This window comes from Carassius auratus, unplaced genomic scaffold (assembly GCF_003368295.1).
Source record: "Carassius auratus strain Wakin unplaced genomic scaffold, ASM336829v1 scaf_tig00217334, whole genome shotgun sequence".
In the NCBI taxonomy this organism is placed as follows: domain Eukaryota; kingdom Metazoa; phylum Chordata; class Actinopteri; order Cypriniformes; family Cyprinidae; genus Carassius; species Carassius auratus.
The window spans coordinates 65,594-90,856 of record NW_020529011.1 but is presented as its reverse complement, the minus strand read 5'-3'; the positions used below and the strand labels follow the sequence as shown (position 1 = coordinate 90,856).

The following is a 25,263-nucleotide window of genomic DNA, read 5'->3' as shown; positions in this document are numbered from 1 at the left end:
CCAGAGAATCTTGTCAAAAAAAAAAAAAAAACAGTAACCAAAGTAACCAAAGCAAGAGTGAATGGTTTTGAGTGTAGAGCTTCATTTTGACCTGAAAATAGGTTGTTTGGGGAATTGGGTGAGAAGTTATGGATTTGTGTTTACTGTTTTGAGAATATGAGGCATAGTTTCAAGAAATGTGTAAAAGTAATAAGTGACGAGTGAACTGGGTGAAGAATAGAGTGAACTTTATAGTTACTTATACCATGTGTATCTGATATGAATAAAAAACATATGCATTTGAACATTCTAAATCCCGTACCGTTCAAAGGGTTAATACATATATTGTTAGATTTGAAACCCCCCGGCTGTCTCTTTATGTTCTGTTTTACTGAGCTCTTCCAGATCTGAAGTCATAAACTACAGCAACAACTGCAGCCGCGCCCACCAGAGCAGAGACGACCAATCGAATCACAGCTTCAGTAGAACCACAACAATGAACAGAGTCTGAGGAAAGAAACAAAAGAACACGGAGACATTAGTGTGCATTTTAAGCCTTTCAGGTCTGTAAATAGCACTAACATTACCATACCTGCACATGAGTGACAGAGTTGAGTGATGTCCAGATGTGTGGTCTGGCTTCTGACGGGATTGTTGATCACACAGCTGTAGGTGTTGTTCTCCTGATATTCCACCTCCAGAAGTAGAAAGAGACTGATGCTGAGATCAGACACACTGATGCTGGACAATAAACTGTTTCCTTTGTACCAGGAGAGAGTCACAGCACTCACATTCACAGCTGAACACAGCAGTGAACAATTAGACACTGACGATGATCCTGATGATGATGATGAACAGATTGAAGAGTTTCTGGTGATGACGGGAACAGGTAGACGAGCTGGAAAACATGTAAAGAGCAATATATTCACCTCATTTGTGGTTATTTGTGACCTGAATGTTTTAAGGCTTCCAGTTATTTTTAGTAATACAAAGCAGCTAATTATTATTTGGCTGATATCACAAACTAGTATTTTTATCATTTTATTTTTGTCACGCTGCCGCTCCACCTCCCTCCTGGTCTCTTTGTGTCTTTGGTTTTCCCTTGGGTTCGGGTGGAGCATCTGGCAGCTACTCCGTGGAGGAGGGGGTAATGTCACGCTGTCTAGTCTCTGTTTCCCTGGGTGTCCACTAGTGGGCTCACTTCCCCTTAGGCACTTCACCGTAGGCACTAGGATTCCTCTAGTCTGGTCCTGTCTTGACAATAATTGCACTCCTGTTAATTGCACCAGGTGCAGGCACTCTATAGTCATTAGTCTCCCTATATATTCCAGTCTTTTCCTGTTGTTTGTATTGAGTCCTTACCCTTCATGTTACCAGCTTTCCCGTATTCCAAGTTCCTTCATTTTCTTCTCGTCCTCAGAGTTCCAGTTCCGTTCCCTTTCCTGTTCCCTTCTTTGTTTTATAATTTGTTTGTTTGCTTTGGACTGCTGTGTTGGTTTTGACCCTGGCTTGTGTCTAACAATGATTTGGATTATCCCATTAAACATACTTGCGTTTTGGTCTACTCTCTCCTGTGTCTCTCTGGTGCACGATCGTCACAGAAGGACTCCATCCAAAAGAGATCCAGCGGTATGTCTAGTCATATTTCCTCCCCAGTCACCAAGCGGGTGAGGAATGTTTTTGAGGGTACCCGCCAGCTCAGCGCCACGAGCCAAGATGGCCACCAGCCCAGCGCCACAGCACAAGATGGCCGCCGGCCCAGCACCACTGCCCAGGATGGCCGCAGGTCCAGCGACAATGCACAAGATGGCCCTCAACCCAGCGCCACGAGGCAAGATGGACGCCAGCACAGCGCCACAGCACAAAGTGGTCACCAGTCCAGCGCCACGGTGCAAGATGGCCGCCAACTCAGCGACAACGCCCAAGATGGCGCTGAGACGTTTTTGGATTATTTCTCCATGCTGTCAAAGATCCTAGAGATTCCCAGGAGTGTTCACGTCATGTCTGTCGATCCAGAGACTGTTCACGTCACGTCTGCTGAGCCAGCACCACAGTACAAGATGGCCACCAACCCAGCGCCACTGCACAAGGCGGCCGCCAGCACGGAGTTGAGTCAGGTTCCGGTTGACCTTCCAGACTCGAGTCATATTCCTGTTGACCCTCCAGAGTTGAGTCAGGTTCCCGTTGACCCTCCAGAGTTGAGTCAGGTTCCGGTTGACCTTCCAGAGTCAAGTCATATTCCCGTTGACCCTCCAGAGTTGAGTCAGGTTCCCGTTGACTTTCCAGAGTTGAGTCAGGTTCCGGTTGACTGCCAGAGTCGAGTCAGGTGCTCGTGGTCCCTCCAGAGTCGAGTCAGGTGCTCATGGACCCTCCAGAGTCAGGGTTAGTCACCGTCGACCTTCCAGAGTCAGGGTTAGTCACAGTTGACCTTCCAGAGTCAGGGCTAGTTCCTGTTGACCTTCCAGAGTCGAGTCAGGTGCCCGTTGATTTTCCAAAGTCGAGTCAGGTGCTCGTGAACCCTGCAGAGTCGAGTCAGGTGCTCGTGGTCCCTCCAGAGTCGAGTCAGGTGCTCATGGACCCTCCAGAGTCAGGGTTAGTCACCGTCGACCTTCCAGAGTCAGGGTTAGTCACCGTTGACCTTCCAGAGTCAGGGTTAGTCACTTTTGACCTTCCAGAGTCAGGGCTAGTCACCGTTGACCTTTAAGAGTCAGGACTAGTCACCATTGACCTTCCAGAGTCAGGGCTAGTTACCATGGACTTTCCAGAGTCAAGGCTAGTCACCATTGACCTTTCAGAGTCAAGTCAAGTCACTGGTGATCTTCAAGGACATTGTCAAATCACTGGTGATCTTCAAGGACAGAGTCAAGTCACTGGTGATCTTCAAGGACAGGATGTAAACACACTGGTTTGTAGTAAATAATTTCACCTAGCGCCTATTGAAAGTCTTGCACATTCAAAGAAACTAGCATGCTTCCACATTGTAAAATAAGGTGGATACAGTGAAGGTAAATTAACCAAGAAGACAGGTAAACAAAACGCTGTGTTTCAATCATAGATTTTTTATGGTAAAACATTAAGGGCCATATTTTAATGATCTATACGCAAAGTGTAAAGCGCACGGCACAGGGTGTGTCCAAATCCACTTTTGCTATTTTAACAACGGAAAAACAGTTGGCCCGCCCGGGCGCATGGTCTACACGGGTTGTCCCTATTCTCTTAATGAGTAATGGGTGTTTTTTGTGCGTAACGTGCAATAAACCAATCTCAAGAGTCTCATCTTCCATGCCCTTTAAGAGCCAGTTGCGGATGTGCCATGACGGACTTGCTATTTACACAGCAGAATTTGGCAAGTGCAAAGACAGAACGCGTCTCTGAGATGTAACGGAGCTGTTTGTGTGCGAGCAAACAGATAGTCTAATTCTGATACATGCGATGACTATCCATTATGATATGTAGGCATATATATATATATTATAAGCCTACAAAAAATTATTATGCATTGCAATCCTTTAATTTGTAATATTTGGCATGTTTGTGTGCTGCTGTGCATCCCTGTGTTTAATAGCAGCATGTACGCGTGTTGCAGACCTGCCTATACTGACATGCTCTTTACATAACAAAGAAAAAACATTGCGCCAGACTTTAGACCGGGTTTGAGTTGGTCTATGGCGCAGTCTATTTTCGGCTCTTTAAAATAGCAAGGCATACAGACACAGCCTATATTTTATTACACATAAAGGACCGTCAATAATAGAATTGCTACAGTAATTGTATGTTTAAAATAGTAAGAAATACACATGATAAATACACTTTTCAAGAAAGGATATTGGATTGTAGCTTGCTGGTGGAAAATAAAAGTATATTAGAAATGTATTTTATTTATAACAAGCCCTATTTTTTAGTGTTGTCATTTCTGATTCACTACTACCAGATCAATAATAAGCTTCACGTCGATTTATACAAATAAGTTGAGGTCATATTTGTCTTACCGTAGACAGTAACACTGTATGTCTTGTCTGAGTTTCCTCTGTTGCTGATGATCTGTAGTTTATACAGTCCAGAGTCTGTTCTTCTGATGTTTCTGATGATCAGAGATCCAGAGAAAGAGTCCAACTGCAGTCTGTCTTCAAATATCACATTACTGTTAAACATATCAATGCTGTTCTTATAGATTTCAGCTATTCTTATCTCTCGAGGTCCAAACATCCACAGAATCTGATCGTCTCTCTGTACTTTAGTAACATCAGTGTTTAGAGAGACAGAATCTCCCTCTATCACTGACACTGACTTCATTACATCTGTATCACCAAACACACCTGGAGAAGTAATAAAACACATTATTATTAGACAGATATCTAATTTTCTGGCGCTAATCAGGCACTTCTAAAAGGTCAAATATGTATTTTTAATATCTCGTGGAAATGCACTTGTGTTTAAATGCCATATTTAATGATTAAACATATTATAAAAGTATTTTACTTACCACAAAGAACAAACAGGGTCAGAGCACACAGATGAGAGGACATTGTGATAGAAACGTCCAGCCGAGAGTCACTTCACACACACAAGAGCAACTTCCTGAACAAAAACTGCAGCTAAACATAGACAGCTACATAAAGAGAACTGGTGTTTGTTCAAGTTCAGCTAAATAAAGAGAACTGGTGTTTGTTCAAGTTCAGCGTTTGCTCTAAGTTCAATTATCTTCATCTCAATGTTCTAGAAACTCCCAAATATAGAAACTGTCAATCTCAAATATACTACATAAACAATTTTCCATTGCAACATCATTCTGGATTGCTCTTTATCAGAAAAGTTCTGAGTCTTACAGGTTTTCAGAGGGTTCAGTTGTGGTTTTAAGAAAGAACTGTATGTTTCACACTATCCTGAACATGAACACAAACAGACATCATCTAACATTGTGTGAATCAGCCGAAGATCCTCCAAGTACATTAAACCACATGCATTCAGCTCAAACACAGCATCTACTGACCTCAATAACACAAGATCTGACTCCAAAACATCTCATGAACACGCCCTGCTTCACACTCACATTACAATCAATCATGAAACATTTTCAAACCTTTTTACACAAAATTTGATCATATAACTAAATGTTTATGTGTGTCTGTTACACTATTTTAGTACAATTTAATATTTTATTGGCCAGATTCTCCTGCATATGACTCTAAGTGTTTTAAAGCCCAAAAAGCAAAATCCAGCAGCCTGGTCGAAGGTTTAATAAGTATTTGATCTTTTACTTTTACTTATTTTGATGTTTAGTGTAAATTTTAGTCTCCATGTTCAGTCTGACTCCTGTTTTAAGGGATCTCTGAATTTAGACAATATTTATTTTTAAAAACTGATCACAAAGGTCGATTATGTATCAATTTAGATATTTGATATTCCGGACTCACTATACTTTCAACTATCAGAAATCAGAAGGTCTCTGATGATGTGCCTATTGCTCCTTTTAGTCATGAGCCTTCAGTTTGAACTATCCTGACCATAAATCTGCGGTAGCAAAAGCATCCTCACAGTCTAATAGTCATAATGATTTCAGGAGGGTTTAGGATAAATCATATATAACAATTTATTATTAGTCAGGTAAACTTGTATCATGACGATTACATAATAAAACAATTTGAAGCCAATTTAGGATAGTGCAATTGTGAAACACATTGTAACTGCTTGGCAACCTTGCTACAAGTGATCCACCCAGGAGACAAAACTAATTTAACATAGTCACACATGTAACAGTTATCCTAATTTAAGACACATTGTCTAAAATGCATAGCAAAGCACTCAGGTGTTCTAGAGAACAAATTTAACTAGCCAATGTGCACATGTAGTAGCAGAAACTATACAGTGTGCCCTATAGGCACAATGTGTTTAACACAATTACATTTTTTAAGAAATAATAATATACCTGACTTCAGATACATAGATACATAGTCTTGAGCATACAAAAAAAAAAAACACTTCACTTCACTGACTACAAAATCACCCAGTAGTGTTGTGTCACTTCCCTTAAATACTCAGACCAGACAACAAAGAAATCTTCAAATCAGGTTCCTGTTATCACATCAGGGTCACACCTGGCTGAGATAAACATTCTCAAAGACCCTTAAAGAAGAACACACACCCTCTTCACCAGAACACAATTCTACAAAAGTTTTCTCATAATATAAATGAGTACTGTGAAATTGAGACCATTTTACCAATCACACAGAGACCTTTTAAAAATTACACCAAACATGAAAAGTTTATGATCATGAATCCTGAGGATATAGTAAATGGCTGTTTCTCAATATGCGTTCTTTAGCGATCTTGCGTCCTTGTGTTCTCGCTTTACGTCATCATTAACCGTCAAAGTTCAATTCCAATTCTCAAGAACGCAAGTACAGAGTACGCATGGAAGTGCCCGGATGTGTTCTTGATATCGAGGATGCATCGAGTGCAGACTTGAGAGAATCCAGCTGTTAGAAATCCCTGAAAACACTGCGGACGGCGGGGTACGGCAACCTGCAAGCTTTAAACTCGCTCTCGCAAATACTTGACGGCTCTTGGAAGTAAACATTTATCATTTTGTTTTATTTAATTTTAATAAAGTTATATGACCAGGATAAAGTCTGCAGTAGTTTGGCATATTAACATGAATCTTAGTCATAGTTAAACATATATCGCTGTAAAAAAAGACGATATACAATATATACGGTAAATATTATTGTACGAAAGCCTGTCCTAGGAACCAGAGTTGTTATCTACATGGACTGATTTACTATGTGGTACACAAAAGACGGTTTGGTGAATGCTCATCTCTGCACGATTGTTTTATGTTCTGTATAATGCGTTTATGCCTTGATGTAAGTACATCTGCATATGTATGTCTATCTAATGTATCTTATTGATGTCTCACGGCTGTAATTTGCCGTGAGAGAAATGCACTAATCAGTATTAGCATCGGCTGTATTATTATACTGCGTCAGATGTGTGTTTACATTAATATTGCATCATTGCACAACTATGTCATCACAGCTCCCTGTCTCCAGCCACCAAGCACCGGCGACGACACTTCATGCTCCTGGTTACGTTCAAGCATCTTTATCTGTGCCTTTTCCCCCAGCTGTCTACTCACCTCACCCGAGTCCAGAGCTCCTGTTTGCATCAGCCTATGGTATTCCACGACCCACGTTACCAGTTTTGGAAAGTGGTGCCGAGAGTGACTTGCATTGTTTAAATTAGCATTGGACAATTTGTTGAGTAATCACAATTATATCAGTGAACAGTATAAATACCATGTTCTACTAAGCCATTTGAAACTTTCCAATGCTCATCAGCTAGCTAAATCCTTCATGTACCACCCCCAGCCTTACACTGCTGAGACACTTCAAGACAAGTATGGACAGCCAAGACAGATTGTTCAGTCCGAGTTGGGTGCCATCCTGAGCACCCCGCCTCTTAAGTTGGGTGATGCTAATGCCTTTGATTCATTTGCATTGTCAGTACAATCCTTAGTGGATTGTATATAAATGGCACTATTTAGAAAGAAAATGTGCTGAAAAAAAAATATATTTGTAATGTACCTGACCATGGCCAGCAAAGCCAACCAATATACAGATGTGTGGTCTGGTTTGTGGTGGGATTGTTGATGACACAGCTGTAGGTGTTGTTGTCCGGCCAGGGGAATGGGCTCCCCGCGCTGGGAGGGCGGCGAGGAACCTCCTGTTGCTTCCCCACGCCAATTACTGGACCCACTTCCGGCCACTAGGGCGGCGGGGAGGCCTGGGCCGGCCTGCTGGCGTTGCGGGGATCCGGGCCATTTCGTGGATAGGTGCCCGGTGATGGAGGTGGGGACCTTGGTCTGGATCCCGGAAGACCCGCAGGCTGCCCCCGATCAAGCCGGGTTGTACCAAATACCAGTGAGTATAAAGGGGGGTAGCTATCGGGCTTTGGTGGATTCAGGTTGTAACCAGACCTCCATTCATCAAAGCCTGATACAATCGGGGGCACTGGATATGGGCCGCATGGTTAAAGTGAGGTGTGTGCATGGGGATATTGTGGAATATCCCGTAAAGGCCATAGCTATCAAATTTAGGGGTCAAAAACATTATGTAGAGGTGGTCGTTAGTCCGCGCCTCCGGTACACGCTAATTTTGGGGACCAATTGGCCAGGATTCGAACAATTACTGGGGTGTTTAACAGTGGGTGCCTCTGGGAATAAGAATCGGCAGGACAGGGGAGCGTGTGCTCAGGTGGGAGAATCTGTGCCAGGACCCAGTGGGACGGTCTCAGGGGAACTGAGCGGCTTGGCGAGGCTGACCCTTTCCAGTTGCGATGACTTTCCCCTGGAACAGTCCCAGGTTGAAACCCTCAAACATGCGTTTGAACAGGTCCGGGCCATCGATGGACAGGTCCTCCATCCTGACCGCGCGCTCTCTTATCCATATTTTGCCATTATCAAAGACCGGTTGTATCGAGTGACCCACGACACTCAAACAAAGGAGGATACAACCCAGTTGTTAGTACCTCGGAGCCGTCGGGAAATGCTTTTCCAGGCGGCGCATTGTAACCCTATGGCAGGGCATTTGGGAATGACAGCGACACTAAATCGCCTAATGACCCTTTTTTTTTGGCCGGGCATTCATGAGAACGTGCGTAGATGGTGCGCGTCGTGAATGCCAGTTAGTAAACCCACCGGCCACCCCAAAAGCGCTGTTGCACCCTCTTCCTCTAGTGCAGGTCCCCTTCGAACGAATTGGGATGACGCAACCCGATATCCCGAAGCAGTGGGGCTCCGCAACATCTCGGCAAAGAGTGTGGCGGACGCCCTGTTTCGTTTAATCTCCCGCGTGGAAATCCCAAAAGAGATTCTCACGGACCAGGGAACCGCGTTTATGTCACGCACGTTACGCGAATTGTACGAATTATTGGGCATTAAAGCGGTACGTACCAGCGTCTATCACCACAAACAGACGGTCTGGTCGAACACTTTAATAGCAAGAAGACGCGAAAAAATTGGGACAGATGGCTGGAACCCCTCTTATTCGCTGTGCGCGAGGTCCCCCAGGCCTCCACAGGGTTTTTCCCCTTCGAGCTTCTTTACGGACGCCAAACCCCAAGGGGTGTTGGACGTCCTGAAAGAAACTTGGGAGGACGGACGCTCGGAGAGTAAAAACGAAATTCAATATGTCATGGACCTGAGGGCAAAACTCCATACACTGGGGCGGCTCTCTATGGAGAATTTGCTTCAGGCCCAGGACAGACAGAGCCAGTCGTTATAACAGGGGAACTAAGCTACGAGAATTTGCTCCGGGAAAGTGCTCGTGTTACTACCCACCTCTAGCTGCCAAATTATTAGCGAAGTGGCAAGGACCCTTTGAGGTCACACAGCGGATAGGAGATCTCTATTATGAATTAGTACGAACGGATAGAGGCAACGCTTGGCAAATTTACCACCTCAACCTCCTCAAAAAATGGAGTGCGGAGGCATCAGTGCTGTTAGCGACGGCAGTGAGCGGAGAGGATGATCTCGGGCCAGAAGCGATTATCAAAGGAAAATCCCTCGCCCTGGCCCCGGGGGGGGGGATCACCTCTCGCCCTCGCAGCTCACTGACATCGGGCGGTTGCAGTCCGAATTTGCCGACGTGTTTTCGCCTCTGCTGGGTCGTACTAATCTGATTCCGCACCATATTGAGACAGAGCCGAACGTGGTGGTTCGCAGCCAGCCGTATAGGTTACCTGAGCACAAAAAAAAGGTAGTTCAGGGGGAATTAGAAGCTATGCTAGGGATGGGGTAATCAAGGAGTCCCACAGTGATTGGGCGAGTCCGATAGTTTTGGTGCCTAAAACGGACGGCTCGGTGCGTTTTGGTTGGACTACCGCAGGGTGAACGCAGTATCAAAGTTTGATGCTTATCCAATGCCGTGGATTGACGAGTTGCTCGATCGGTTAGGCACGGCTCGCTTTTACTCGACATTGGACTTGACAAAGGGATATTGGCAGATCCCCTTATCTCCAGTGTCCAAAGAAAAAACAGCCGTTTGGATTGCACCAATTCGTGACGCTTCCGTTTGGTTTGTTCGGGGCCCCGGCTACATTCCAGCGTCTCACGGATAGGGTGCTAAGACCCCATGCTGCATATGCCGTGGCCTATCTGGATGATATCATCATCTATAGTGGAGACTGGCAGCGGCACATGGAGCATGTGAGGGCCTTCCTTGGGGTGCTGAGACGGGCGGGGGCTAACGGCCAAACCGAAGAAGTGCACAGTTGGGCAGTTGGAGGTAAGGTATCTGGGCTTCCACTTGGGTCACGGGCAGGTGCGTCCCCAAATTGATAAGACAGCAGCGATTGCAGCCTGCCCCAGGCCCAAGACCAAAAAGGAGGTGAGGCAGTTCCTGGGGCTGGCGGGATATTACAGGAGGTTTATCCCTGACTATTCGGACCTCTCCAGCCCGTTGACTGACCTCACTAAAAAGGGTGTTCCAGATATGGTCCAGTGGACGGAGCAGTGCCAACAGGCCTTCACCCGGGTTAAGGCTGCCCTGTGTGGCGGGCCGCTCCTGCACTCTCCTAACTTTTCTCTCTCCTTTTTGTTGCAGACTGACACGTCGGACAGGGGGCTGGGCGCAGTCCTGTCCCAGGAGGTGGAGGGGGTGGACCGTCCGGTGCTGTACATTAGTCGTAAGCTCTCAAAGAGAGAGACTAAGTACAGCACCATAGAGAAGGAGTGTTTAGCCATCAGGTGGGCGGTTCTCACCCTTCGCTATTACCTCCTGGGGCGGGAGTTCACCCTCTGCTCGGACCACGCGCCCCTCCAGTGGCTCCACCGCATGAAGGATACCAACGCGCGAATCACTCGTTGGTATCTGGCTCTGCAGCCGTTTAAGTTCAAGGTGATTCACAGGCCAGGGGCGCAGATGGCTGTGGCCGACTTCCTCTCCAGGAATGGGGGGGGGGGGGGAAGGCACGAGAGTTGACTGTTTCTGTCAGCGGTGAGTTTTAATTTTAAATGTTTGTGATAGTCTAAAAAGAAAAGTAGGCTAATATTCTGTTTAAATGTGTTGCAGCTTGTTTCAGCAACTTATTATAGTCAAGTCAAGTCACCTTTATTTATATTTAAACAAAATACATTGCGTCAAAGCAACTGAACAACATTCATTAGGAAAACAGTGTGTCAATAATGCAAAATGATAGTTAAAGGCAGTTCATCATTGAATTCAGTGATGTCATCTCCATTCAGTTTAAATAGTGTCTGTGCATTTATTTGCAATCAAGTCAACGATATCGCTGTAGATGAAGTGACCCCAACTAAGCAAGCCAGAGGCGACAGCGGCAAGGAACCGAAACTCCATCGGTGACAGAATGGAGAAAAAAAACCTTGGGAGAAACCAGGTTCAGATGGGGGGCCAGTTCTCCTCTGACCAGACGAAACCAGTAGTTCAATTCCAGGCTGCAGCAAAGTCAGATTGTGCAGAAGAATCATCTGTTTCCTGTGGTCTTGTCCTGGTGCTCCTCTGAGACAAGGTATTTATATGGGATCTGTATCTGGGGCTCTAGTTGTCCTGGTCTCCGCTGTCTTTCAGGGATGTAGAGGTCCTTTCTAGGTGCTGATCCACCATCTGGTCTGGATACGTACTGGATCCGGGTGACTGCAGTGACCCTCTGATCTGGATACAGACTGGATCTGGTGGCTACGGTGACCTCGGAATAAGAGAGAAACAGACAAATATTAGCGTAGATGCCATTCTTCTAATGATGTAGCAAGTACACAGGGTGTTATGGGAAATGTTCCCGGTTCCGGTTTACCTAATTAATGCAGCCTAAAAATCCTTTAACGGATTTGGATATTAAAAGCATATTAGTATGTTATGTGTAAGCCAGGATAAAGAGATGGGTCTTTAATCTAGATTTAAACTGCAAGAGTGTGTCTGCCTCCCGAACAATGTTAGGTAGGTTATTCCAGAGTTTAGGTGCCAAATAGGAAAAGGATCTGCCGCCCGCAGTTGATTTTGATATTCTAGGTATTATCAAATTGCCTGAGTTTTGAGAACATGGCGGACGTAGAGGATTATAATGTAAAAGGAGCTCATTCAAATACTGAGGTGCTAAACCATTCAGGGCTTTATAAGTAATAAGAAATATTTTAAAATCCATACAATGTTTGATAGGGAGCCTGTGCAGTGTTGACAGGACCGGGCTAATATGGTCATACTTCCTGGTTCTAATAAGAACATTTTGGACTAGCTGTAGTTTGTTTACTAAGCATGCAGAACAACCACCCAATAAAGCATTAAAATAATCTAACCTTGAGGTCATAAATGCATGGATTAACATTTCTGCATTGGACATTGAGAGCATAGGCCCTAATTTAGATATATTTTTGAGATGGAAAAATGCAGTTTTACAAATGCTAGAAACGTGGCTTTCTAAGGAAAGATTGCGATCAAATAGCACACCAAGGTTCCTTACTGATGACGAAGAATTGACAGAGCAGCCATCAAGTCTTAGACAGTGTTCTAGGTTTTTACAAGCAGAGTTTTTAGGTCCTATAACTAACACCTCTGTTTTTTCAGAATTAAGCAGTAAGAAATTACTCGTCATCCAGTTTTTTATATCGACTATGCATTCCATTCGTTTTTCAAATTGGTGTTTCACCCAGCCGCGAAGAAATATAGAGCTGAGTATCATCAGCATAACAGTGAAAGCTAACACCATGTTTCCTGATGATATCTCCCAAGGGTAATATATATAAAGCGTGAAGAGTAGCAGCCCTAGTACTGAGCCTTGAGGTACCCATACTGCACTTGTGATCGATATGATACATCTTCATTCACTGCTACGAACTGATGGCGGTCATATAAGTACGATTTAAACCATGCTAATGCACTTCCATTAATGCCAACAAAGTGTTTAAGTCTATGCAAAAGAATGTTGTGGTCAATTGTGTCAAACACAGCACTAAGATCCAATAAAACTAATAGCGAGATACACCCACGATCAGATGATAAGAGCAGATCATTTGTAACTCTAAGGAGAGCAGTCTCAGTGCTATGATACGGTCTAAATCCTGACTGGAAATCCTCACATATACCATTTTTCTCTAAGAAGGAATATAATTGTGAGGATACCACCTTTTCTAGTATCTTGGACAGAAAAGGGAGATTCAAGATTGGTCTATAATTAACTAGTTCTTTGGGGTCAAGTTGTGTATTTTTTTTTTTTTTTTTTTTTTTTTTTTTGATGAGAGGCTTAATAACAGCATGTTTAAAGGTTTTGGGGACATATCCTAATGACAATGAGGAATTTATAATAGTCAGAAGAGGATCCATGACTTCTGGAAGCACCTCTTTTAGGAGCTTAGATGGTATAGGGTCTAACATACATGTTGTTGGTTTAGAAGATTTAACAAGTTTATACAATTCTTCCTCTCCTATAGTAGAGAATGAGTGGAACTGTTCCTCAGGGGGTCTATAGTGCACTGATGCGATACTGTAGCTGACGGCTGAATGGTTGCAATTTTATCTCTAATAGTATCAATTTTAGAAGGAAAGTAGTTCATAAAGTCATTACTGCTGTGGTGTTGGGAAATGTCAACACTTGTTGAGGCTTTATTTTTCGTTTATTTAGCCACTGTATTGAATAAATACCTGGGGTTATGTTTGTTTTCTTTTAAAAGAGAAGAAAAGTAATCGGATCTAGCAGTTTTTAATGCTTTTCTGTAGGATAGGTTACTTTCCCGCCAAGCAATACGAAATACCTCTAGTTTTGTTTTCCTCCAGCTGCGCTCCATTTTTCGGGCTGCTCTCTTTAGGTTGCGAGTATGCTCATTATACCATGGTGTCAAACTGTTTTCCTTAACCTTCTTTAAGCATAAAGGAGCAACTGTATTTAAAGTGCTAGAAAAGAGAGAGTCCATAGTTTCTGTTACATCATCAAGTTGTTCTGAGGTTTTGGATATGCTAAGGAATTTGGATACATCAGGAAGATTTGTGGTCAAGTCTTTTGTGGTAGAAGTGATGGTTCTACCATACTTGTAACAAGAAGTAGAATTTACAATTATGGCTATATGAAGTTTGCACAAAACTAAATAATGATCTGAGATATCATCACTTGGCTGCATAATTTCAACACTATCAACATCAATTCCATGTGACAGTATTAAATCTAGAGTATGATTTCGACAATGAGTAGGTCCTGAAACGTGTTGTCTAACCCCAATAGAGTTCAGAATGTCTATAAATACTGATCCCAATGCATCTTTTTCATTATCAACATGGATATTAAAATCACCAACTATTAAAACTGTATCTGCAGCCAGAACTAACTCGGATGTAAAATCACCAAACTCTTTAATAAAGTCTGTATGGTGCCCTGGTGGCCTGTATACAGTAGCCAGTACAAACAAAACAGGGGATTTATCATTAATATGTGACGACTGGGTGAAGGAGAGACTGGAAACAAGTGCGAGTTAGAACAGGATTTAATGAAGACCCAAACAAAACAAACTAGAACACAAACAATGCTGGGAAGACGATAATCCAAGGTGGTGAGGGGCAGTGAGTAATCCAGATGGTGGTGCTGAGTTGGCAGCAGGAGAGGATGGCACAGGAACTGCGGGGAATCGAGCTGAAGGTAAGTGGTGATGCTTGTGATGGTTGCGATGAGTGGATGAGGTTCTGGGGGAAGACACGGGCATCCAGACGCAGAACAACACAAAAGCAAAGCACAGTTAACGACATGAAACAACGCTCTCACAAACACAAGACGTGAGACAAGCCATTATATAGGGAGAGAGTGATGAGTGACAGCTACTGCTGCTGATGACAATTAACGGAAACGCCCACAAGCTAATCAGTGCAGACGCGAAACACACAGACTTCACCACAAAGTGCAAAACCCAGAGATCACGGTTTACCAACCGTGACATAATATTTGTTTCTCTGGATAGTGTAATATGAAGCACCATTATTTCAAACGAGTTATACTTGAAGCCTGCCCTCTGAGAAATCCTGAAAACGTTATTATAAATTGAAGCAACACCTCCCCCTTTGCGTTTTAGACGCGGCTCATGTTTATAACAGTAATCTTGGGGGGTGGACTCATTTAAAATAATGTAATCATCAGGTTTTAGCCAGGTTTCTGTCAAACAGAGCACATCTAGATTATGATCCGTGATCATACTATTTACAAAAAGTGTTTTCGTAGAAAGGTATCTGATATGCAATAAGCCAAGCTTTATCATTTGTTTATCCATATTGCATCTGTTTTTTATTTGTTGAACCTCAATTAAATTGTTAATATTAACTTGGTTTGGATGTTTTTTGTATATTCAAGTTCGGGGAATAGACACAGTCTCTATAGTGTGATATCTAGGTGAAAGAGTCTCTATGTGCTGAGAATAAGATGATCTCTGTGACGTGAGGCAGCTAGCAGACGGTCGGTTTAGCCAGTCTGTCTGCTTCCTGACCTGGGCCCCAGTTAGTCAAGTATAAACACGATGACTATTTGCCATATTTCTAGAGAGAAGAGTGGCGCTACCCCAGGAGGGATGAAGACCATCTCTTTACAACAGGTCAGGTCTGCCCCAAAAGCTCGTCCAATTGTCTATGAAACCTATGCTAGATGCATCCAAAGCCGTATCTAGAGCCCTAACATTCTTACTTTCCTCAATTAAAGTTTGGATGCGTGTCTCTAATTCTGAAATCTTCTCTGTCAGCCTAACTATTTCCCTGCATTTATCACATGTGAATCCCTCATCTGCGACAGAGATAGATAAACTGTACATGTGGCAAGAGGTGCAAATAACAATAGCAGGTAAAGCCATTACTCACCGTGCTTGATGAAATATTCTTACTGCGGTTGTTTGATGAACTTGTGAAAAACTGGAGCGAGAGAGAGGAGAGGAGAAAAGAAAACAGTGATAGGTTCGAATGAAAACGCTAATGACAAGCTAACGAGTGCAAACGCTTTGCAGGTGTACTGCAAAATATATATACTATAAAACTATAAAATAAAAGTGAACGATCAAAATTAATCTGATAAGATTGATCGATAATATCAGAAATATGGTGCGAATTAAGTTATATTTTATCACTTAAAAAAAAACTGAGAGTGATAGTAAGATAAAGATTCTAGATAAAAAATAAAAAAAATAAAAACAGCTACATGGAGCTACGATTAGCAACCGAAGGCCAACAGGAAGTAGAGAAAACACTGTCCAACAGCGACACCCGCAGTCAGGAAGAAGCAAGCAACATAGGCCAACAAAAACCTAGCAGTCAAATGCATGAGTAATACGTTGTTTATATTTGATTTAAAATGTCTCTGAAAGATTGTTACTGTACTGTGATGAAAGAGTATCACAATGCTGAAAAAGCTTTTTGAATTTTACATTTTTTGTGTGTTTTGTGGCTTAAACAGTTGCGGATCAGTAGCGGACTGCAAACGCGTCCTGTGTGAAAGCACAATGAGTCCGTGCTGCTTCAGCACCACATACGTAATGCACACGGACTGCATATGCACTGCAGATGGAGTATATGTGAAACAGGCGTCAGTAGTATCCATCTATGAACTCTCGTTCACTCCTGTCATGGCTGACTATGAACTCTTATTCTGTCCTGTCACGGATGCCGTTGGTGAAACTTCGTCCTGCCCTGTCACAGCTATGAAAGCCATCTATGAACTCTCGTTCTGTCGTGTCATGAGACCATTTATGAACTCTCTGTGTTCCCTGCCTTGGTCCCTGAGACCATGGATGCACTGCCTGTGTTGTTTGTCTCTGTTTCTCCTTGGCCCCGGTATCTGCCATGGGTCCCAGCCCCATCTGCTCCACCCTGGTGGACTCCAGTTCCGTCAGCTCCTCCGTGATGCACTTCACTTCCTGTTTGCCTATTTTTGACCCATGCCTGTTATGACCTCGTCTCTGCAAAATATAAACTTGCAGATGGATCCGCACGTCTCACGACTTGTCAGCTCCATTACAATTTTATACATAAAGGGTCCCCTGAGGAACAGTTTTTGGTTTTTTCAAGGCAAGGCAAGGCAAGTTTATTTATATAGCACATTTCGTACACAATGGTAATTCAAAGTGCTTTACATAAAAGAAAGTAAAATAATCATGCAGAAAAATAACAAAAATAAAACTATTTTTTACACTTTAAACTTTTAAAATGATTTTAAAATGTACTTATTTAAAATGAATTTAAAAACAGTTAGAAACAGAAAATGATTTTACATAAAAAAACAGTGAAAATATAGTGCAATCAGTTCCGAAATTGAACAGTGCTCATTCAAGAAATGCACAGCTAAACAGATGAGTTTTAAGTCTAGATTTAAATGTGACCAGTGTTTTTGCACATCTGATCTCTTCTGGAAGTTGATTCCAACTGCGGGCGGCATAGTAACTAAAGGAGGTGTAACGCCACGCCAGCAGAGGGAGCCCTCTCCCGAGTACTGACTGTGTTCCGCTCCCTCTGCTTCACCTGTACTTCCTGTTTGTGCAATATATAAGCATGGCCGCAACCACTATCACGTTGCGAAGTATTGCCAGCCTGTCTGCCTTACCGAGCGTTTTTCCCATTGCCATAGTTTGCCTTCTTGTGTATGATCTTTGCCTGGTTTCCCTGTCTCTGTCTTTGGATTTGCCCACTGTCTTGTTGTTTGGATTGGACTGCCTATCTGTGTATGATTCTCTGCCTCCTACGACTACGATTCTCTGCCTACTGTTTGGATTTGTCTGCTGTGGAAGTTATTAAACTGCACATGGATTCTAACGCCGCCTCCGCGTCATTACATAATACTTCACCTCCGAAGAATCCAGCAGAAGTAACAGATCTACAGGCCGCGTTGACTTATCAGAACAACGTTCTCATGGAGTACCGCGACCAACTGGCTAAAGCTCAAGTGGCTAACGACTATCTCACGCAGTATCTGCGATCGCTACCACCACCCAAGCCCATAAAGGTACATTTTGCTCTTCCTGATAAATTTTACGGTTCTGCAGAACAATGTAAAGGTTTCATTCGGCAAGTTGAGATCTTTTTCATGTATCAAGAGGAGAGCTTTGACCCTGATGGGAAGAAGTGTGCGTTCCTCATGTCCTTGCTAACGGGCAAAGCGATCGAGTGGGCCGCAGCAGTTTGGGAAACCGACCGTATGTTACAAACATCTTTCCAATATTTCATTAAACAACTCAGAGATGTGTTTGAATACCCAGCAGTGGGCAAGGATGTTTCCACTCAGCTAATGCAACTCACTCAAGGCCGCAAATCGGCCGCCGACCATGCTATCGAATTCAGAACAATTGCTGCTCAGAGTGGATGGAACGACGTTGCACTTAAGGCCATGTTTCGTCGCAGTTTAAACCTGGAGTTACAGGCAGAGCTCGCTTGTAAAGGTAAGGACTGTTCCTTTTCTGATTATATTACGTTGGCTATCAGGATCGATAATCTCATCCGTACCCATCGCCCTCAAACCAAGTTTACGAATGTCATGCCTGCCCCTTTAACTACACAGATGTCTGAAACATATCATGTCAGTGATCATGCCAATTCTGAGCCTATGCAACTAGGAATTACCAGGCTGTCATCCGAAGAGAGATCAAGAAGGGTCACTCAGAGATTACGTTTCTACTGCGGTAGTGCGGCCCATCGCAACGCAATGTGTCCACTCAAGGCCCGAAGAGACTACAATGATAACAGCCGGGTGAGTGTTTCCAAGCATAATGTAAAGAATCTCACTACCATGGTCAAGATATCTACTGAGAACAACTCGTTTGAATTCACAGCGCTGATTGACTCTGGCTCGGCATTAAACCTCATTCATCGGGATCTTGCTGATACATACCATATCCCCGTTCTACCATGTGACCCACCTATTGAAGTAAAAGCCGTGAATAACAAACCCATTGGAAGCGGCATCACTCAACAAACACAACCTGTAAAGATGCAGATAGGCCTATTTCACCAGGAAACTATTACTTTCTATGTCATCGACTCACCATGCCATGAAATCATCCTTGGATACCCCTGGTTATCTGTTCATGACCCAGCCATCTCCTGGCAGAGTGGTGAGATAAAATGTTGGTCACAATTCTGTTTTTCCACATGTCTGAATAATGTCTTTTCTAAGCCTTGTCTCACCACCAGCGTCGAGAGTCCAGAATGTAAGCCTGTCACCATTCCATCCCCTTATCAGGATCTTCAGGAAGTCTTCAGTAAAACCAAGGCCACTCAACTACCACCTCATCATCATTGGGACTGCGCCATAGATCTATAACCTAACGCCATGTCACCCAAAAGGAAGATCTATCCACTGTCACTTCCGGAGAGTCAAGCTATGGACGCATATATTGAGGAAGCTCTCAGCTCTGGGTTTATCCGTCCATCCACTTCACCAGCTGCAGCAGGATTCTTCTTCGTGGAGAAAAAGGATGGAGGTCTATGCCCCTGCATCGATTATAGAGGTTTGAACAATGTTACTGTCAAGTTTCGTTATCCACTGCCATTAGTTCCTGCAGCACTTGAACAACTCAGGGAGGCCAAGATCTACACCAAATTAGATTTGAGAAGTGCCTATAACCTCATCAGAGAGGGTGATGAATGGAAGACTGCATTTCTGACCACTAGGGGGCACTATGAGTACCAGGTTATGCCGTATGGGCTAGCAAATGCACCTGCGGTATTCCAGTCGTTCATGAATGAGATTTTCAGGGACCTCTTGAACAAATTTGTGATAGTCTACAATGATGATATCCTGATCTACTCCAAGACTGAAGAGGAACACAAGGGTCATGTCAGAACAGTACTTACCAGATTATTAGAAAATCAACTCTATGTCAAGGCAGAGAAATGTGAATTCCATGTGTCAAGAACCTCCTTTCTAGGCTATAACGTCAACCATCAGGGTGTGGAAGTGGATCAGTCCAAGATCAAGGCAGTCACTGAATGGCCACAACCCACCACCGTGAAGGAGCTTCAATGTTTTCTAGGATTCGCTAATTTCTACCGACGTTTCATAAGGAACTACAGTATCACAGCCGCACCTATGACATCATTATTGAAGGGGAAGCCATCCAAGTTGAAATGGACTGATCAAGCTACACAGGCATTCACTAACCTCAAGAACAGCTTTTCCACTGTGCCTATCCTGAAACACCCTGACCCCGACTTACCATTTATACTGGAAGTTGATGCCTCCGATTGTGGGATCGGTGCAGTGCTCTCTCAACGCCACGGACAACCAGGCAAGCTCTTCCCCTGTGCTTACTTTTCCAGAAAACTCACGGATGCTGAACGAAACTATGATGTCGGAAACAAGGAGCTACTGGCTATGAAGGCAGCCATTGAAGAATGGAGGCACTGGTTGGAGGGTTCCGCTCACCCCTTCCAGGTAATCACTGATCATGAGAACCTCGAATACATAAAGAGTGCCAAAAGATTAAATCCTCGCCAGGCTCGCTGGTCCTTGTTTTTTATCAGGTTCCAATTTGCAGTGACTTACCGCCCTGGCAGTAAGAACAGTAAGGCTGATGCCCTGTCCAGAAGGCATGACCACCCATTGAACGATCATCAACCCGAATCTATCCTGCCACCGTCCATCATCATAGCACCAGTCACGTGGGACATAATGGAGGAGATTCAAAGGGAACAACGCAACGAGCCTACGCCTCAAGGCTGTCCTGCTAGTCGACACTATGTTCCATTCAGGATTCGACCAAGAGTCTTACAGTGGGTCCATTCTTCACTATGTTCCGGACATCCAGGTATCTCTCGCACACTACATCTCACGCAGAACTCTTTCTGGTGGCCTGCTATGGTCAAGGATGTAGCAAATTACGTCAAGTCATGTCCTGTGTGTGCACAGTCTAAGACCCCCAAGGAACTCCCATCAGGTTTGCTGCAACCCTTACCCATACCACAAAGACCTTGGTCACACCTATCGATTGACTTTGTCACCGATCTTCCCCCATTTGAGGGTTTCACCACTATCCTTGTAATTATTGACCGCTTCTCTAAGGCATGTAGACTCATACCGCTGAAAGGTCTTCCCACAGCCATGGATACAGCTCAAGCAATGTTCCACCATGTCTTCAGGATTTACGGTATCCCCGAGGATATTGTCTCAGACCATGGAACACAATTCACGTCCCAGGTATGGAGAGCTTTCTGTAAACAATTGGATATCAATATCAGTTTAACTTCAGGTTACCACCCTCAATCGAATGGACAAGTGGAGAGAATGAATCAGGAGATCGGCAGATACCTTAGATCCTACTGTGGACGTGAGCAGCATCGATGGTCAGAGTTCCTTCCATGGGCAGAGTAAGCTCAAAACTCTTTAAGACATTCATCCACAGGCCTTACTCCGTTCCAGTGTGTGCTAGGATACCAACCCCCCATGTTCCCGTGGTCTGGAGAACCATCACTGGTACCTGCAGTTGACGACTGGATTTGTCGGAGCGAGAGGGTATGGGACAGTGCTCATGTATGTCTGCAAAGGGCCATCAGGAGTCAGGAAATTCAGGCCAATCGAAGACGTCGTCCACATCCTCCCTATCAACCGGGACAAAGGGTCTGGCTCTCCACTCGGGACCTCAAGTTGCGGCTGCCCAGCAAGAAACTCAGCCCACGGTACGTAGGCCCATTTAAAATCTTGAGACAGATTAATGCGGTCACTTATGAACTGGAGCTGCCTGTTAACTACCGTATCTCTCCCTCCTTCCATGTTTCCCTCCTGAAACCATTCCACCCGAATACTGACCCCAACGTCGAGAACCGGGAGCCACCTCCACCGCTGGACATTGATGGAACTCCGGCTTATGCGGTAAAGGAGTTGTTGGACTCCAGACGAAGAGGGGGTCAGCTTCAATACTTGGTGGACTGGGAGGGATACGGTCCAGAGGAGAGATCTTGGGTGGCTGCCCACGACATACTGGATCCCTCGTTAATTCAGGAATTTCATCAAGCCAGACCCGATCGTCCAGCACCGCGACCACGGGGACGTCCTCGTAGAGCGCCAGGAGGCGCCCGTGGGGGGGGATTCTGTAACGCCACGCCAGCAGAGGGAGCCCTCTCCCGAGTACTGACTGTGTTCCGCTCCCTCTGCTTCACCTGTACTTCCTGTTTGTGCAATATATAAGCATGGCCGCAGCCACTATCACGTTGCGAAGTATTGCCAGCCTGTCTGCCTTACCGAGCGTTTTTCCCATTGCCATAGTTTGCCTTCTTGTGTATCTTTGCCTGGTTTCCCTGTCTCTGTCTTTGGATTTGCCAACTGTCTTGTTGTTTGGATTGGACTGCCTATCTGTGTATGATTCTCTGCCTCCTACGACTACGATTCTCTGCCTACTGTTTGGATTTGTCTGCTGTGGAAGTTATTAAACTGCACATGGATTCTAACGCCGCCTCCGCGTCATTACAGGAGGACTCTAGGGCTGTGACGGTGGTTGATATTTACCACCGCGGTAGTCATGTACCAACAACCGCCGGTGGCGCGGTGTTAAAAAAAATATATATATATATATATATATATATTAATGTATAAATATATTAGTGTCAAAATTTGCTCGTTAACGAAGGCGATAATTTTTTTCATTTTAACATATTCAAAATATTTAACGTAGGGGCGGGGATGACCACTCACTGCTTCTGTCACTTTTTCTCATGACAAGAAGTGAATTTATTCAGTCACAGAATGACTGAACAGGAGACGTTTCAAACGCGCTCCACTTCACTTTATTATCAGGTGCAAGTTAAGCGAGCGCGGACGGTCCTGTGCTCAAAGTCGCCGGTGCGCACTTCCTTTGTGCATATCCTTTCATATCAAACTGCGAAATAAACTATGTGCAAGTAGTGTCATGGTCAGTTAAATAAATATCAAAGAATCAATGCAGTTAAACAAGAAAGTAGCCTAAATAAGAAAGTTAAATACACCCCGTCTAAAGCTACCTTTCCACTGTCTCCGACGAACGACAAGCGACAGACCGGAAGTCATTCATTTCCAATGGAAAGTAATGCGGGAGCTACATGGAGTTCCGATCAAATGCATATGCGGAAATTTCGGATCCGATTTGAGCCTCGGATACGTTCAAATATTTGAACTTCTGCGACTAGACCGTATGCGAACGCCCAACTGGATTTGATGTATTCTAATCAAAACTATCGGTGCGAGGTCAGAATTACCAATATTTTGTTAACATTAACATTATCCTTTAAACGCTATTTATGTAAAATGGTGGTTTATAATACTTATGGCAGAAATAATTATTTAATAATTATTAAACCATTATTTACGTTGATTAGCCCCATAAAACCTACTGTTTTTATTTTGGGGGTCACCTGATTTGTGACGATCCATTCATACATTAACTATGTTCATTAAAATTATTAATTTTACCATGGTGAATATGCCAAGGTAACGGTTGCTGCACGACCAGTTTGAAAGTTATGCGTGACTGCCGCTAGAGGGAGAAATGCGACAATCGTGTCCGAATGTCGTGTGCAGTGGAAAGGAGGCTTAACGGACGCGAGCGACGCCGCGCGACAAAATACTCATTATAATCAGTGATGCTACACTGGAAGCTGCACGACAAGACATGATAAATCCCTGTCCGGTCTGTGAGGTACTGACACAAAGTTCAAATGTCCTGTATAGACACTAGACAGACTAAACCTGTCGCAACGCGGTTGTGTTGCGTCCGGTTTACTTTTCCGCCACCAAGCGAGCTCAGTAACTCTTCATCTGCACGCTCTCTTTGAAATAGGAATCGTTGCAGTATTTCTTGTTACCATCTTTTATTCATCGCTGTCTCGTTTTTATTTGGCCAGTTTGAAGAAAGCCTCACCAAACCTGACCAGCCAGCGTTTGCGATCACGAGAACTTGTGCAAAGGCTGATGGGTGACATGAATGCAGATGACTCCAGATCGGCAATGTGGTATTTGCTTTCCCAACAAGATCCATCGCCCAACACTAAATTAATTTGCTGGATGCATAAACTGTATTTTTCTGCGCTCAAATATGCCAATCTAAAGGAAATGCTGTGTTTGAGGTAATTTGTTAATTACCATAGACTTAGAATTTGCAACTATTACAGTTATTACACTTATATACAAAACTTTGTATTATGCTTGCTATAGCGTAGACAACCGCGGTAGCAACCGACCACCGTGGTGACGCAGTTGTCAGGGCAACCGTCACAGCCCTAGAGGACTCCCCTTGTTTTGTGTGAACCCTTGGTATTTTCAACCGACTCGATCCTAATGATCTGAGTGGTCTGTTAGGCTTATATTCAGTGAGCATATCTGCAAAATATTTAGCTCCTAGGTCATTTAGTGACTTATATTTGATTAAAAGTACTTTAAAATCAATCCTAAATGTAACTGGAAGCCAGTGTAAGGACCTGAGGACTGGTGTGATATGCTCAGATTTTCTGTTTCTAGTCAGAATCCTGGCAGCAGCATTCTGGATAAGCTGCAGCTGTCTAATGGTCTTTTTGGGAAGGCCGGTGAGGAGCCCATTACAATAGTCCACCCTGCTGGTGATAAAGGCATAAACAAGTTTCTCCAAGTCTTGGCTGGAAACAAAACATCTAATTCTTGCAATGTTTTTTAAATGATAGTGTCACGGGTGGGGCGGGGCCGAGGGATGTGGGAACATGAGCGAGGCCGGTGGAGTGACCTGCGACCCACCACCGGTCTCGAGTCCCACAGAGGAGGTGGAAGGATATAAAACTGGAGCGGCGACAGTGAAGGACGAGAGAGGACCAGGCCTGGGCTTTATTTTATGTTTTGGTTTTTATTTGAGCGCATCAGTCGTCCGTGAGGGGCTGGTGCGCTGTTTTGTGTTTATCTTTGTATTATTAAAGTTTCATTGGATTGTCCGCCGGTTCCCGCCTCCTTCTTCCGGATGAATATAAAGGTTTTATTATTACAGATAGTATGCTGATTTAGTTACTGCTTTGACATGACTACTGAAACTAAGGTCTGTCTCCAGAATCACACCAAGATTCCTGACTTGATTTTTAGTTGTTTGACCCCTAGAGTCAAGGTATGCATTCACCTTAAAAAATGTCATCTTTGTTTCCAAATGCAATGACTTCAGTTTTTTCCTTGTTTAACTGAAGAAAGTTCTGGCACATTCAACTATTAATTTCATCAATGCATTGGCAGAGGGAGTCAATGGGGCTGTAGTCATTTGGAGATAAGGCTAGGTAAATCTGGGTATCATCAGCATAGCTGTGATAGGCAATTTTGTTCCTTCTCATTATGTGACTTAGTGGAATC

The 25,263-nt window shown here is 43.9% G+C and overlaps 1 protein-coding gene across 1 annotated transcript; it reads right to left on the bottom strand.

Annotated features, from left to right (window-relative positions):
* Positions 1 to 367: 367 nt before the first annotated feature.
* Positions 368 to 4,317, bottom strand: LOC113100686 (CD48 antigen-like). The gene is made up of 3 exons (XM_026265315.1): positions 3,969 to 4,317; positions 572 to 877; positions 368 to 486 (listed from the first exon to the last, which is right to left on the bottom strand). Exons 1-3 carry the CDS (start codon positions 4,315 to 4,317, stop codon positions 368 to 370), a joined length of 774 nt encoding a protein of 257 aa, XP_026121100.1.
* Positions 4,318 to 25,263: the final 20,946 nt, after the last annotated feature.

Excerpts from the sequence above, each read along its gene's own strand:
- LOC113100686 (XM_026265315.1), bottom strand. The coding sequence starts at position 4,317 with ATGTGTTTTATTACTTCTCCAGGTGTGTTTGGTGATACAGATGTAATG. Across the intron at positions 878-3,968 it reads ATACAGTGTTACTGTCTACG|CTCGTCTACCTGTTCCCGTC; the intron begins GTAAGACAAATA and ends CATGTTTTCCAG. Across the intron at positions 487-571 it reads ACTCTGTCACTCATGTGCAG|ACTCTGTTCATTGTTGTGGT; the intron begins GTATGGTAATGT and ends TTCTTTCCTCAG.